General features: G+C 34.9%; 1 protein-coding gene and 1 long non-coding RNA gene across 2 annotated transcripts; one reads left to right on the top strand and one right to left on the bottom strand.

Annotated features, from left to right (window-relative positions):
• Nucleotides 1-4,306: 4,306 nt before the first annotated feature.
• LOC7464006 (uncharacterized) lies at nucleotides 4,307-11,020 on the bottom strand. The gene is made up of 18 exons (XM_024608882.2): nucleotides 10,868-11,020; nucleotides 10,716-10,776; nucleotides 10,553-10,589; nucleotides 10,286-10,434; nucleotides 10,093-10,173; nucleotides 9,913-9,991; nucleotides 8,931-9,064; nucleotides 8,063-8,202; nucleotides 7,757-7,807; nucleotides 7,590-7,672; nucleotides 7,451-7,505; nucleotides 7,260-7,374; nucleotides 6,667-7,159; nucleotides 6,367-6,580; nucleotides 6,142-6,212; nucleotides 5,603-5,771; nucleotides 5,376-5,505; nucleotides 4,307-5,281 (listed from the first exon to the last, which is right to left on the bottom strand). Exons 1-18 carry the CDS (start codon nucleotides 10,967-10,969, stop codon nucleotides 4,572-4,574), a joined length of 2,874 nt encoding a protein of 957 aa, XP_024464650.2. The 5' UTR covers nucleotides 10,970-11,020; the 3' UTR covers nucleotides 4,307-4,571.
• Nucleotides 11,021-11,548: 528 nt separating this feature from the next.
• LOC112328604 (uncharacterized) lies at nucleotides 11,549-12,809 on the top strand. Its single transcript, XR_002983597.2, has 3 exons — nucleotides 11,549-11,707; nucleotides 11,830-12,031; nucleotides 12,130-12,809. It is a non-coding gene; the product is annotated as an uncharacterized LOC112328604 (long non-coding RNA).
• The last annotated feature ends 496 nt before the right edge of the window (nucleotides 12,810-13,305 follow it).

The raw sequence follows: 13,305 nt of genomic DNA, 5'->3' as shown, positions 1-13,305 counted from the left end.
GCTAAGGGATGAAATTAAAAAGAAATCAATAAAGGATTCAAAACCAAATCTACTGTATTCAAAATAATAAAAACTAAATTTGATTCAATCAACAAGGACTAGACTTCCTTAAATTTTTGCAGTCTCATCATGTTTTTTATTGAGAGGAGAGAGAAAAGAGGGGGGAAAGAAAAATGTTATAACGACAACACGCACTACACTACCATAAAGAGAATGACGAGATGCTTCTAACACTGTCTTGAAAAGCGGTGTTTAGAGACTGGGAAGTGCCACACGCGTTGTCCACTTGCTGGCGCGTTGCCTTAATCATTTTTTTGAAAAAATATATTTTACATTCTTTAGAAGACCCAATTACCCCTTAGACAACATGGGAACTACAAAAAAAAGTCTAAATAGAAAGTTTAATTTCAATGGTATTTAATTATTTTACTATGAACGAAACTTGAACAATAAAAAAAACCCCATAACCTGAGTTTTTTTTATATAAGAGTAATTTAATAATTTAACTGTAAGACTAAAATATCCCATTCAATTTGATAATAACAAATATATCTAATAGAGAGATAAATTACTCTCAATTTCCAACTAGATAGTTTTTCTTGTCAAATGGGAAAATGGTAATTTTATGCTAATCAACTGTAAATTAAGAATGCAGTAAAATAAAACACTAATCTCTTTTAGTTTTTATTTTAATAATAATTCAATTAGTATAGTAGAGGATAGAGCAAAGTTTCTCGTCCTTATCTTGAAAAATACATGACAATAAAATAGGAACGGAGTGGAGACTAAATTGACGAGAGACAGAATCAACTATCAAGGGAGGTCTTCGCTTTTCATGTATGCAAATTAAGTTTATTTTTTCTGGTTTAGTCACAAACAAGCTATTTTAATCAAGATTAAAAAAATCAAATAAAACTTTATTTCACGTAGTCTATAGTATGATATATTAATATTTTTTTATTTTAGTTTAATTATTTTTTTATGTTTTCAAATTATTTTGATATATTAATATCAAAAGCAAAATAGCTTGTCTGGTTTTAATATCAAAATAGCAAAATAGCTTGTTTTAAAAATAAAAAATATTATTTTAATATATTTTTAACTAAAAATTACTTTAAAAAATAACCTAATTTTAAACACTCCCGAAATACAAGAGAAATTAATGTTACTATTAGAAACAGGCAGTCGGGCACAAAGAATCGCGGCCAGCAGATGCCATGCCAAACGATGGAGGAGAAAGGATCGATGGTAGTTATCACGTGTCTCGTGCTGCTCGTGAGTCAGGTCAGCGTATCAACTGGGCTTTAATGTGTACTTTTCTTCTTTCTTTTCTCACTCATTCTAGCCAAGAAAATCAATTGGCAGCTGCTTTAGATCCAGAACCTTTGAAATCAAATCAAGCATGTATATGCTCTCTGGTTATGCTTGCAAGTTTGGCAACATTTATCTTCACCTGTCCTTCATCCCATTATATTTAATTTTAATTTTTGGTTTTCAGTCTAGATATTATTTTTTAAGTATGATAGATGTTATTTTTTAAAATTTATTTTTAATATTAACATGCAAAACGATATGTTATCATATTTGTTTTTAATTGAGCTTTAAATAAATTATCCCACTTGAATTAATATACTCAAAGGACCTTATTTTCTTCTTACAATTAGATGCCATCCGAGTCAAAAATTTAAAACAGTTTCAACAATTGAGAATTTAAGATTCAATGCTTACGATTTCATCAATTATGTCATATTCAAATCCTAAGAAAATAATTAAGAATTTACAAATGGCTAAATTGTAAAATACTCTCAGAATTAAAAATCTTTTGATTTTCCACCCTAAATAATATGATTTTTTAAATGTGGCTCTTTTATCAAAGTTTTATTAGGAATTTGGTGGGAAAGCCCCTAACTGTTGCTGTTATTATTATTGCGCACGGAAAGGGAGGAATTTGGACGATTTTTAGAGTTTTTATTTTTTTTTAAAAAATTATCTTATAAATCCCTAACAAAAGTGTCACTCAAAAAATCATAATGTTTAAGATGAGAACTTTGAGGGTTTTTAATTCTAAGATTATTTATTTTTGTCAAATTTTAGGAAATATTTCACAATCTAACCCTTACAAATTGAAGGAGGGTTGTCCTTCCAAGCTACGCTTTGATGCACCAAGAATTTTTTTTTTTTTGTAATTAAATTTTTTGATTTTTTTACTTTAATTTTTATATTGTTTTAATATGTTGGTATTAGAAATGATTTTAATATATTTAAAAAAAACACTGTGCAAAGCACTATTTATTTGAAAAGGAACACAGCCACGTTTGAAGACTTTATAGAGTTTTGTCGCAAATATTAGATTGTCCGCAAGTATCGTGGAGAACCAATCTTTTCACATGAACCCTTGATAGATGAGTACTTTTTTTTTTTTGTTGTCTAATAAAGTAGGTTAGGAGTAGCTAGGACCGGTCTAGCCGTGCTGGCTCATCCGTCAGAGGGTGAATGGCCGTGCCAGCGTTGTTGGTTCGTCAATGGCCTTAAAGTGAAAAGGAGGAGGGGGACCCCAAGATTGCAACCAGCATGAGAAAAAGACTAGGGCAGTACATGTTTTATTTATGAATCACGAGTGACGGGTTTTGCCCTCACCTAACTGCTAGGTACGTTTGATGTCCTCCTAGTCCTAGGGTCACCTAACTCTAGAAAGGATACCCTATAAATTGCTTTAGAGGACGGTAAAAGGAGATTATTCAAATTAACTGAATCTAATGGCTTTCTAAAAACTTTTGGATAATTTTTTTTTGTTAGGCTTTTTATTAAAACCCGGTTTCGGTTTCTGATTTTTTTTTAAATCAAATTAAATCAAAAGAAACCAAATAAATTTTAAAAAATTATAAGCTAAAAGCCTATTAAAATAAGATACGTAAAAAAAACTCAACCGAAGGTTAATTAATTTAAATTAAATTTTTTATAGTTTTAATAAGTATGAAACTGAACCAAATTGATCAGTTTATTTTGTATTCAATTGTTTAGAATTTTGAAGGAAAAAAAACTGCTTTGATTTTATTTATTTTTTATCTAAACCGAACAATCTGAATTAATACCCAGTTCTAAGTACTCTAAATCAAATGTCGTTTTTGACGATAATGGTGGGAGGGGGGCTAGAATAGGAGATGTCCGGCATCGAGAGAGAAGTAATAAAAGCATGGAGAAGCATCTTTCTCTGTCGAGGGTATGGCTTAGAATCAACCACTTGTCGTCACTAATCGTTTTACCAGAGAGATTTTTTATGCATCATCCGTGAGACGAGATGTAAAAAGATTTACAGCCTTTATTTTTTTTTCAGCGGTGTTGCCGTGTTTTTTTTTAATATTTTTTATTTTTAAATTAAAATTTTAATAGTTTCAATGTAATAATATTAAAAATAATTTTTTAGAATTATTATTTAAGTATATTTTTAAATAAAAAATATTTTTTAATAACACTATCACAATACAGAACGAAACCAACAAGTTATAAGAAAATAAAATAAAAATCAGCACCATTCGTTTTGCGGGGCCCACACGTGGGTTCCATAAAGTCAATGATGGTTATGATTTTATTTCTTTGAACGAAATGAAATGACGGTGATGATTTGTCTCCATCGTAGCATTTAATTCGTGGCATGCTATATCATCATCAATCTATACCAACAAACATGTATGATGTGAGATCAACAAGAAATACTGAAAATATATATATGTGCTGAAAGAGTTCTTGGTCTTAACGATAAGTATTTGCTGAGCTCAAAAGCATCAATTCCCATGAGGAAAGAAGCACAGGTCTTCTCTCAAGTCCCAATCTTGTTTTAAAGGGGCAAAAAAATAATGGGGTCTTGAGGAGAGTTTTACCATTTTCTAGGTGGTTGACCACAGCCCAGTTGGCACCTTGCAGGCCGGAGAGTAGCCGAGTAGCTGCATCCGGTGCAGTTTCCTTTAGCATGAACGGTACAATATCTATGGCCATTGACCCATACTCGGCTCTCTTCCATACTACCCATGTCCGAGGCCTAGGGATCATCTCCTGTCGGTGCATTGAAATAGGCCTATAAGCCCAATTAGAATTACCGACGTTAGCCGAAGTCATTGTAAGAGACACAAGCTTCGCATAATTCTTTTTGATATTATTATCACTCTGTACCATGTCAGTGGTCAATATCCAAATCAGTTTAAGAACAAACTCAATATCCAAAACAGTCCAAGCTAGATTCCAAATCAAGTCACCCAGGTAACCCATTAACTATGCATAAAAGTGCATTCGTGTAAATCAAGCCAAGAGAAACCCGAAGGAAAAATAAAAGAAATAAGAGAAGAACCCACACAAAATTTAAGGTCTCGAATTTCGTTGCATGTCTGCTTCCCGGTAATTAATCTTCCTTGTAATACTCCAGGAAGGAGCAGCAAACTCACATATTTCTACAACACATGGTAGAGATTACAAGTTCACCACAAAATTCAGGCTACTACAAAAATTTCTGGCAATCGCATTCATATCAATTGCCTTGGAAACTCTTCCACGAAATTAAACGCTACAATAACAGGAAATTATGATTGAAACCATCTTTTAAGTTGTTTATTAGCCTGTTTTTCACCTTCAGGTTTGTCGGCAGTCTGCTTGGAGAATTTGGATTTGTATTGTTCGATCAGCATGTCAAGTTTATCAGCCACGTCCTGTCCTACGGGGTCTTTATTCTTCTTGGGCCTTTTTCTTTTCTCTGAACTCTTACCGCCCTTGTTTTCTTCTGTTTGGTTAGGACGTTTCCTCTTTGTTAGCCACAAATCTGCTTCCTTGAAAGGTTTAACTATTTTTTCGCTATTAACTGAATTTCCACCATCGGACTTTCTGCCTTCATCCTTTTGCTTGTGTTGGGAGCCTTTAGCCTTCTGTTCCCTGCTTTCTCTCTTGTCTTTTGCAGAAGTTTGTATGTCTTCAGCTCCTGGATTGCTCTTCTTCTTTTTAGCAGTCTGTTCTTTCAAGGACGTCCTATAGGAATCCTTATTCTTCACTTCATCCATTCTATTTGATTCTGGGTCCTTCACTGCTCTATTCTCAACTCTGGATTTCCTTTTTCTGGACATCTCCTTCTGGCTTGGAATGGCGTTTGGAGTCTGTGACTCGTCATTTTCCTGCGTATCTTGGAAATCTTTATGGGTTTCCTGCTGCTGCACTTGAAGCTTAGCTTTTCGTAGTTTCAAAGTTTGAACATTATCAAGAGCAAACGAGACTATTGGGCGATGTTCAGGACCAAAAGTTTCTGCAAGGAGGCGAACGTTGCATTTTTCTTAGGAATTGATTTTCTGGAAATATATTCAGAGGAGATACCAAGACAAGTCAATGAAATGTGTTACCAGGATTGTTATTAAGAACCCTCAGGGCCACCAGTGCATGCTGATGCTCCGTAAACTCAACAAAAGCAACCCCACGTGAATGGTCCTTTGTGACAACTTTTCCCTTCTTTACATTCTTTAAAAACTTCATCTGCACCAGCAATATGAAAACAAAGAAGTTATCTCAGGATACAAGCTAAATTTTACATACAGAAACGGAACAAAGACAAAGAATCCAGGTAGCTAACCTGTCGAATCACAGGCTTTTGCTTTGTGGCACGTGAGGTAACAGCATCAATGAAAAGCTTCTTCAGTTGTTTTTCAGTCATTGACTTTGGTAAATTGTATACAACAAGCCTGGTCCTTGAGACATGAAAATTTGGAGATCTCAGCTTGGTCATCTTCTCTTCCTGCAACCTGCAAAGTTCATAGAGCATTATGAGATGGGTAAGATGCTTTTACAAGAGTAGCACAAAAATAAACAGAAATGTTGAGAAACAACATCATAATGTATCTGAAAGATACACCCTCTTTTTGGGGACAGGAACCAAAATTCAAAGACGCTATCCATGTATAAATCCTCATTTCCTGGGATGCTGCGTGAATTGAGAGAGAACATCTATACCAATATAGTGAGGAACATATGCTAGCCAGCCTTTTAAATATAAACTACTAGATGACATGCATGCACCATACATTGGCCAAATTCAAGGAATAGTTGCTTCCATCTTCATTTCCAAACACAAATAAAAGGGGAAAATAAAAAACAACAGGGAAAGGAACTTACCTGTTCCTCTTAGCCATATCACTAATTGAGACACCTTCAGCAGCTGGAGTCCCCTCAAGAATAAGGCCTTCCTGTTAAGCATTTGGGACCAGTAAAAAAAAAAGATTAACTTCAAGGCCCGTGGAATTAGTCGAGGTGCACGTAAGCTGGCTCGGACACCCACGTTAATAAAAAAAAAAAACATGAGTAAGGCGTAACAAAGTTCGGAGGGGGTGATAGATGAACCTTTGCCAAGTAAAGATTGCGATGGTCCCGGTCCTCAATTTTGGTCTTCTCTTTTTCCTTATCATGCGCTGATTTCTTATCCAAAGCCTTCAAGACTGTCAGTTGCCTACCTTTCAAAAAAATTCCCAGACCAGATGCAACATTAGCAGCTGAAACAGCAGCAGTAGCCCCATCTGCTGTTTTAAACTTGAGAAAACCAGTCCCTCTAGGTCGCCTGCCACGAACAAAAGTAGGTTATACAAAATTGAGGTAAATAATCAGGAAATGTAGAAGCATATCAGACTGTATATGAGTCCCTACTTGGTGACTTGATGAAGGACAGGAACAAAGGATAGCACTTCCCCGAATGCAGAGAACCGTTGTTTCACTTCTCCACTTTCAACATCAAAAGGAAGATTGCTAATAAAAACAGTTCTCTGCAAATCATCTTCTCCATCTATGTGCTTAGTATTAGATGGTTTGCTCTTTCCACTGGATAGAGGACTCCCTGATAAATTTTCAGACTCGCCAGGCAACTTACTTGGCACATCAACAGTTTCCAACTCCTCAATACCCTTGGGCAACACATCAGAAGATGATGCGATCAAATTCCTGAGAACTTTTCTCGCAATGTCTGCTTCCTGTTCAAAATCAACTTCAGTTGGCATGTCTTCTTTTTCAGATAAATCCGAGTCAGGTGAAGTAACAACAACCCCATCATGCTGTTGTTTTTTTCCAATAACATCTGTATCATTGTCATCTTCGTCGTCATAATCTGAATCCTCACAGCTACTGTCTTTTTCATTCTGATGTCCTGCAGAAGCACTACAAAGCTTAACTAAAACTTACAGACTTAATGTCAAAAGATGTCCAGGCCCTGTAAGAAAATGCAACACAGTAAAACAGCCACTTACCATCTTCTGAAGCAGCAGACACATTAGCACCACTGCTATAAATCTTTTTTGGAACAGCCCAGTCAACAGCTATGGGTCTTTTGCCAAACTTTTGCCCATTGAACTTCTGAATGGCCTGAAGAAGGAAAAAGGAAAAAAATTCAAAATGCTATGGAATCCCTGTAAGAAAAGGCATGGTTCATGAGGAATACATTTTCTGCATCCTGCTTGCATGTGAACTTGACAAAAGCAAAACCCTTGGATAACCTGCATAAATGCAAAATTGGCATGAAAATACTATAGACAAAACATCATTGACAAACAGGGATTATGGATAATGTATCTGCATACCCTGTTTCAGAATTATGTGGAACAAACACATCCCAAACACATCCCGCTGATTCAAACACACCTTTTATCTCATTTGGTTTGGCCTGCATTGATGTTTGGTAAACTAGTTTAGAAATCAACCTCCTCCAGAAATATTGGTGAATGATAACAAATGAGCATAGAATAACCTTGAAAGGAAGATTTCTGATAATAAGTTTCCATTTCTGTGTCTTGCAACCCTGGCCCACAAACACAATTGAAAGGTAATTAGAAAACTTTAACTATTATTTTCCTATGCTCAAAGAATTTACAACTTTTTGACTCATCTGAGCCGGAATTAATAGAACTACACTAAACACAGACCACAAGGGATAGCAACTGGCAAAAACATATATTTATTGACAGAGAAAATTCTTGAAGCAGACACAATAGTAGAAATATTAGCAGAGTAAATAAAAGCCATCATTTCCATGTAGCAAGCAATTTGAAATTACCTCCCCCCCTAGCTGCCGCGCCCAAACAATTCCACCTTTAATTTCTTTTTGGTGTAGCATTGCCACAGAAGAACGTGCTTCTTTGACACTTGTGAAAAGTACAGCTGAAGCACCTGATCTGCATCCATCTTGTTCAAGGCCTAGAAATTTTACGCAAAACAACCTTTTTTTTATCATCAAACAGAGCAAACTAAAATCCCTTAGATTTCTGTATACATATGTTTACAGTTTCCAAACTGGAAATAATCAAGTTGATGTCTGTATTCGAGTAAGATAAAAACTCTAACTCCATAAGCTACAGGCAAATGAACAAGCAAGATTGAATAAAGGATTAGACCATCGGAATAGAGGACCATAACAAGTGTCAAAAGCATTAAACAGCTTGCAATAACTAACAGATTCCCACTTTGCTGACATTGTAAATCATTCTTACTGTGATAATATCATAACAGGTAATATAAATGTTACCACACTGCAAGAGAATATACAAACAAATAAAGGGAAGTTTTTTGTTAATTGTATTTCAAAATTATCATCAGAAGGCATCCTGTGTACAGGAAAACTTCTATCGTGATATGATTACAAGTCATGTGCCGTACCAAAAACAAATCAGCTAAAAATAATAATTCTGAAGATAAATTCAATTAGCAAAGGCTTCTGCTTCCCACATCAAGTGGAAGCTGGAACACATAGATTGGTGCTTGGTAGCAGAGTTACCACGTATAAATGACTTGCACAAACAAGGAATTCAAACGAATATATTAACATCTTACATTATCTTATCATGTTAAATTGTGGAAGCTTCCCTATCATCCATTTCCATGCCACACACCCCAAAAGACCAGTTATTCACAAAGAACACCCTTACCATGTTTTTTCAGCTCTTCCTTGGGAAGGGGATAAGTTACAGAACACACAGTGCCAGTCTCTTTGGCTCGCTGATGAACATCTTCTGCCATAGCATCATTAAGAAGGCCACCAAATATCACAGTTCTAGCAACCCTTCATAGATCAAAAGAAAAAAAAAACCATGTGTAGTTTTCTGAAGAATAGAAAAAATACTGCTATGCAATCATCAAATAATTCCTTATATATGAATTCATGTATTAGTTATAATGGTAGTTTAGGTGACCAAGATTTATTTATTTTTAAGGGCTAGGGTTTCTTTTATTCAGGGTTCTGTTTAGCATCCAAGGGCTGCTAATCCACCAATAACAAACGTTATTGATATTTTGAGAATTTTATAGCTCTCTTTCTTTTCTGGTTGTTCAGTCCAGACAATCAGCCTTTTGGCTTCGTTTGCTACCTTTTGCCTTTTCTTCCTACATCAGGGTTGTAAGTTCAAAGCTGTAATTACTTTAACTTCAAAGCTATAACTCAAGAACCAGACACTTCATAATCTATTTCAACATTTCGAAGTCAGCAATGAATCTTGTCTCGCCATTCTACTTAATACAGGGATATAGTTTTTTATTAATCCAATCCTACAAAGGGCTATTATGGTAGGGAAGCAAGCACAAACAACCACAATACTAAGCTACTAATGGAGATTGGATATTGTTTGAGGGCGCCACGAAGCATGAGCCCTCTAACAGCAATGATTAATAGTGAAGCTCTGTAGTGAGTGTCAATAGATAGTTAATAACTAAAACTTTAATGGAACACCAAACAATATGAAAAAGTCCAGTCACATTAAGAGAGCTATCTGACTTAGTTTTGGATGCTATTGCTTCTGCAAAATGATACTAGTCTAGGTATTTATGAAAACTTTAACAACCGATACACCCTAAGAGACAATTAGAAATAATTCAAGAGAAAATGTCCATAATATCACCAAGAAAATAAAGTACCTCTGCTTTTCAGAACAATTCTCTTTATCAGTTAGATCAGTGACAAGTTTTGCTGGTTTTCTCGGCTCTCGAGGTTTCCCTAAATTTGTTTTCAAAATATCAAACTCACACGCAGAATGTCAATCTGAAACAGGAACATTTAACTTAACATGCATGACAAAATGTACCATAATTCCCAACCTGATTCCAGCACATTCAGAACATGCTTTTCTGGCTTAGAGGCAACACTGCCCTTCTCATCGATGGTCTTCGTTGCATCATCTGAGTAAACAACAAACAGGTAATTTGTTTCTATACATTATTTTCTAACCTGATTATAATAGCAAAACAAGATAAATTTAAGTGTCTAAAACTAACAATGGATGATATTGACCTTGAACTTGACCTTGACCTTGAGCTGCCTTTGCCCGACGCTGTTCTAATGACGCACGGTGCATAGCATGTTTAACTGCAATTTTCCGGCCTCCAACAGACGAACCATTCTTAATCTCAATAGCTCGGTTAGCATCATCCTTAAGCGCACTAAAAATGAATCCAATCAATAACAGCAGCGGCAGCAGCAACAAAATTAAAGAGAAAAACAGCAAAATAGACTAATGATAAGATTTATTTCAATTAATAATCCATAAGTATAACCTACAATTGAACGAAACCAAATCCACGGTGCTCAGTCGACCCTGAGAAATAAAAATCAATTAATAATAGCAGCATTCAAGAATAATTACAAATTACAAACAAAAAACCAGAAATTATACAAAAAAAATTAAATGAAAGTAGAAGTGCAGCAGCTCTGATTTTCATACCTTTTTGCGTAACCATAAAGCAGCGCCTGATTGGACCGACATCACTAAAAGTCTCTTCAAGCTATTAAAATAAAAAAAATGATCCATCAAGCAGCAAGATTATTATGAGTTGAAGCAAAGGATTAGGTGGTAATTTAAGTGAAGATTAGTACCTGAGACTTGGTGAAAGAGTAAGGTAAGCTGGAGACGAAAAGAGTGCTAGAGCTGTGCTCGGAAGCGGAGCCACTTTCATTCGTGTTCTTCTTCTTTCCCATTGCGCTGTGTTTGTGTGTGTGGCGATGGAAACCGTGAGTATGGTATAGTCGAACCTAAATCCTCAAAAAACCTCGACGGCGTTAAATTAGCTAGTGTGGGGAGCTGGGCTTTGGGCTGATCCAGGGCCGGATATTAAGTGTTTATGGGCTTCTCTGGGTTGGGTCTTTTAGATTAAGTAGTCCAAAGGAGATAATTTTTGCGTTTTTTTTTTAAATTAATCTCTCTTGTTTCGAATGGAAGCAAGATTTATTTATTTATTTATTTTAGAAATATTTCAAACGGGACTAAGGGTTTGTTTGGTCTTGTTATGTTTGTAAGAGAAGTTGGAGAAAACATGCTTGTCTCTTAATGAATTTTCCTTAGTAATCCTCTGTTTTTTTTTTTTTTTTCCATCTTTTGTCGTGTCAAAGGCTTAAATAATGTTACTATCTATTGCAAAGGGCTGAATAGAGTAATGTGTCCTAAAAAGAAGGCCCAGGTCCATTTTCAGATTGCATTTCTGCACATGTCAGTAGGGTTGAATTTTCTGCGTAAATATATGTCACTAGCGTCGAATATTCATTGTCTGTGTTCACATCTATCGATGATGCAACGAAAACAGGGATTGTAAAATAAAAATAAAAAATCACGAGTGACATAAAACATGGAAGGATCCATGCTAATGGAATATCGATGCACATAGCAGAGAAAGGGCAAGTACCTCTTGTTCTTCTCATTCATGGCTTCTCTGAATCATGGTATTTGATTAAAGAGGATATGCTCTCTTCTTCTTCTTTTTATTCTCTGAATTCGAATCTTTTTCATTAAATCTTTATAAATATATTGATATATGTTTAAATTTTCCTGCTACATTGTGCAGTGTCCTGGTCCTGAGAGTGTATTTATGGAAGGGCATGACTTGACTGGGGTGCAGAAGTGGCACCTTTTGCCATTTCAGGCCAGGTAGAGTGAGGGCAGTTGTTAACTTAAGCGTCGCCTGCCGGACACGTTCCAGAGAAATCAAACCTACCAAATTATTTGACGGGATTTCTGGAGAAGGGTTCTACATTTTTCAATTTCAGGTAAGGGAGGATCAAACCATTTTTCTGGGGAATTTTAATTAAATTTTACTACACCATCTGGGTTCTTAATATGTTCCTTTTTTCTTCTGGCATTACAGGAGGCAGGAAGAGCTGAAAAGTCACTCGCTAAATATTAAAATTACGTGTTTTCCGAGTGTTTGTTTTTTTTTTAGTTTTCATCTACATCACAAATCTGTTTAGATTTCTAGTTAGATCAAATAAGATACTTTACCTAATAAGATTTGATTGATTTAGTTAAGTTTTTAGTAACCTAGTTAGCTTAATAAACCATTAATCATCCCGGTAACTCGGACTCCTTTTGAATTGGTAACTATAGTTATGATTTTTCACATGAGCATCCTTCATGTATTTACTTGTTTAAGTTCGGGTTGGAAAATTGGAAAATTTATATTCACGGAATGTATTCTTTTTTTTTTATGAACTAACTTGGATCTTCTTGCACTACGGCAGAGAGCTAATATTACTGTCCCCACAAAATTGATAGTCGGTGGCAAAGATGTGGGTTTTCTGGCATTTGGTACAAAGGACTGTGTTAATGGAGAAATATCCAGGGAGCTTTTACCTAGCCTTGAAGTGGGTTTCATTGATGAGCTCGGCAGGAGAAAGCTGAACTAGTCTCGAATCAGATCTTGTCATTTTTCAGCAAGAAATCACTTCTATGATGAATAAATAATGTACGCTGGGATTTAAAGATACAACTTTTACTGTGATCTATTGTTGTTTCACTGCTTACAAGGACATTACTGGATGGTTTTAATTGTATTTAATGGAATGCACGTTTTTATAATTTTGAATAATTGCTTTTAGAAGAAGAAAAAACAAATATATAGGGTCAGCCTGCACTTTTTTCATATAGCGAATGCATAAATATAATAATAAAATAACGAAATTAAAAATAAAAATATTTAATTAAAAAAGTAAAAATGCTCAGGATAATAAGGAATGATTTGTCAAACTCTAGATTCGGAACATAAAACCCATTGAATTTAACAAATTTTTATTTAATTATACATGAACCAAGTATAGCAAAACTTTTTTTTCTTAAAAAAAATGACGCATAAGAATGAAATATAAAATAGCTCTAATTTTTTTAAAATTTAATAGCAAAAGAGGTTTTTCTTCTCCAAGTTAAATAAAAAAAATACCATCAATTTCCTCCGTCTTTTTCACTTTTATTTTTTGTCTTTTAATTTTTAATTTTTTAATAATTCTAGTTAAATTAACCTTCAATTAATTTCTTAAAATGCAATTTT

Source organism: Populus trichocarpa, chromosome 9, assembly GCF_000002775.5.
Source record: "Populus trichocarpa isolate Nisqually-1 chromosome 9, P.trichocarpa_v4.1, whole genome shotgun sequence".
NCBI classification, from domain to species: Eukaryota; Viridiplantae; Streptophyta; class Magnoliopsida; order Malpighiales; family Salicaceae; genus Populus; species Populus trichocarpa.
Note: the sequence above shows the minus strand (reverse complement) of the source record. Positions and strands in the feature narration are given on the sequence as shown.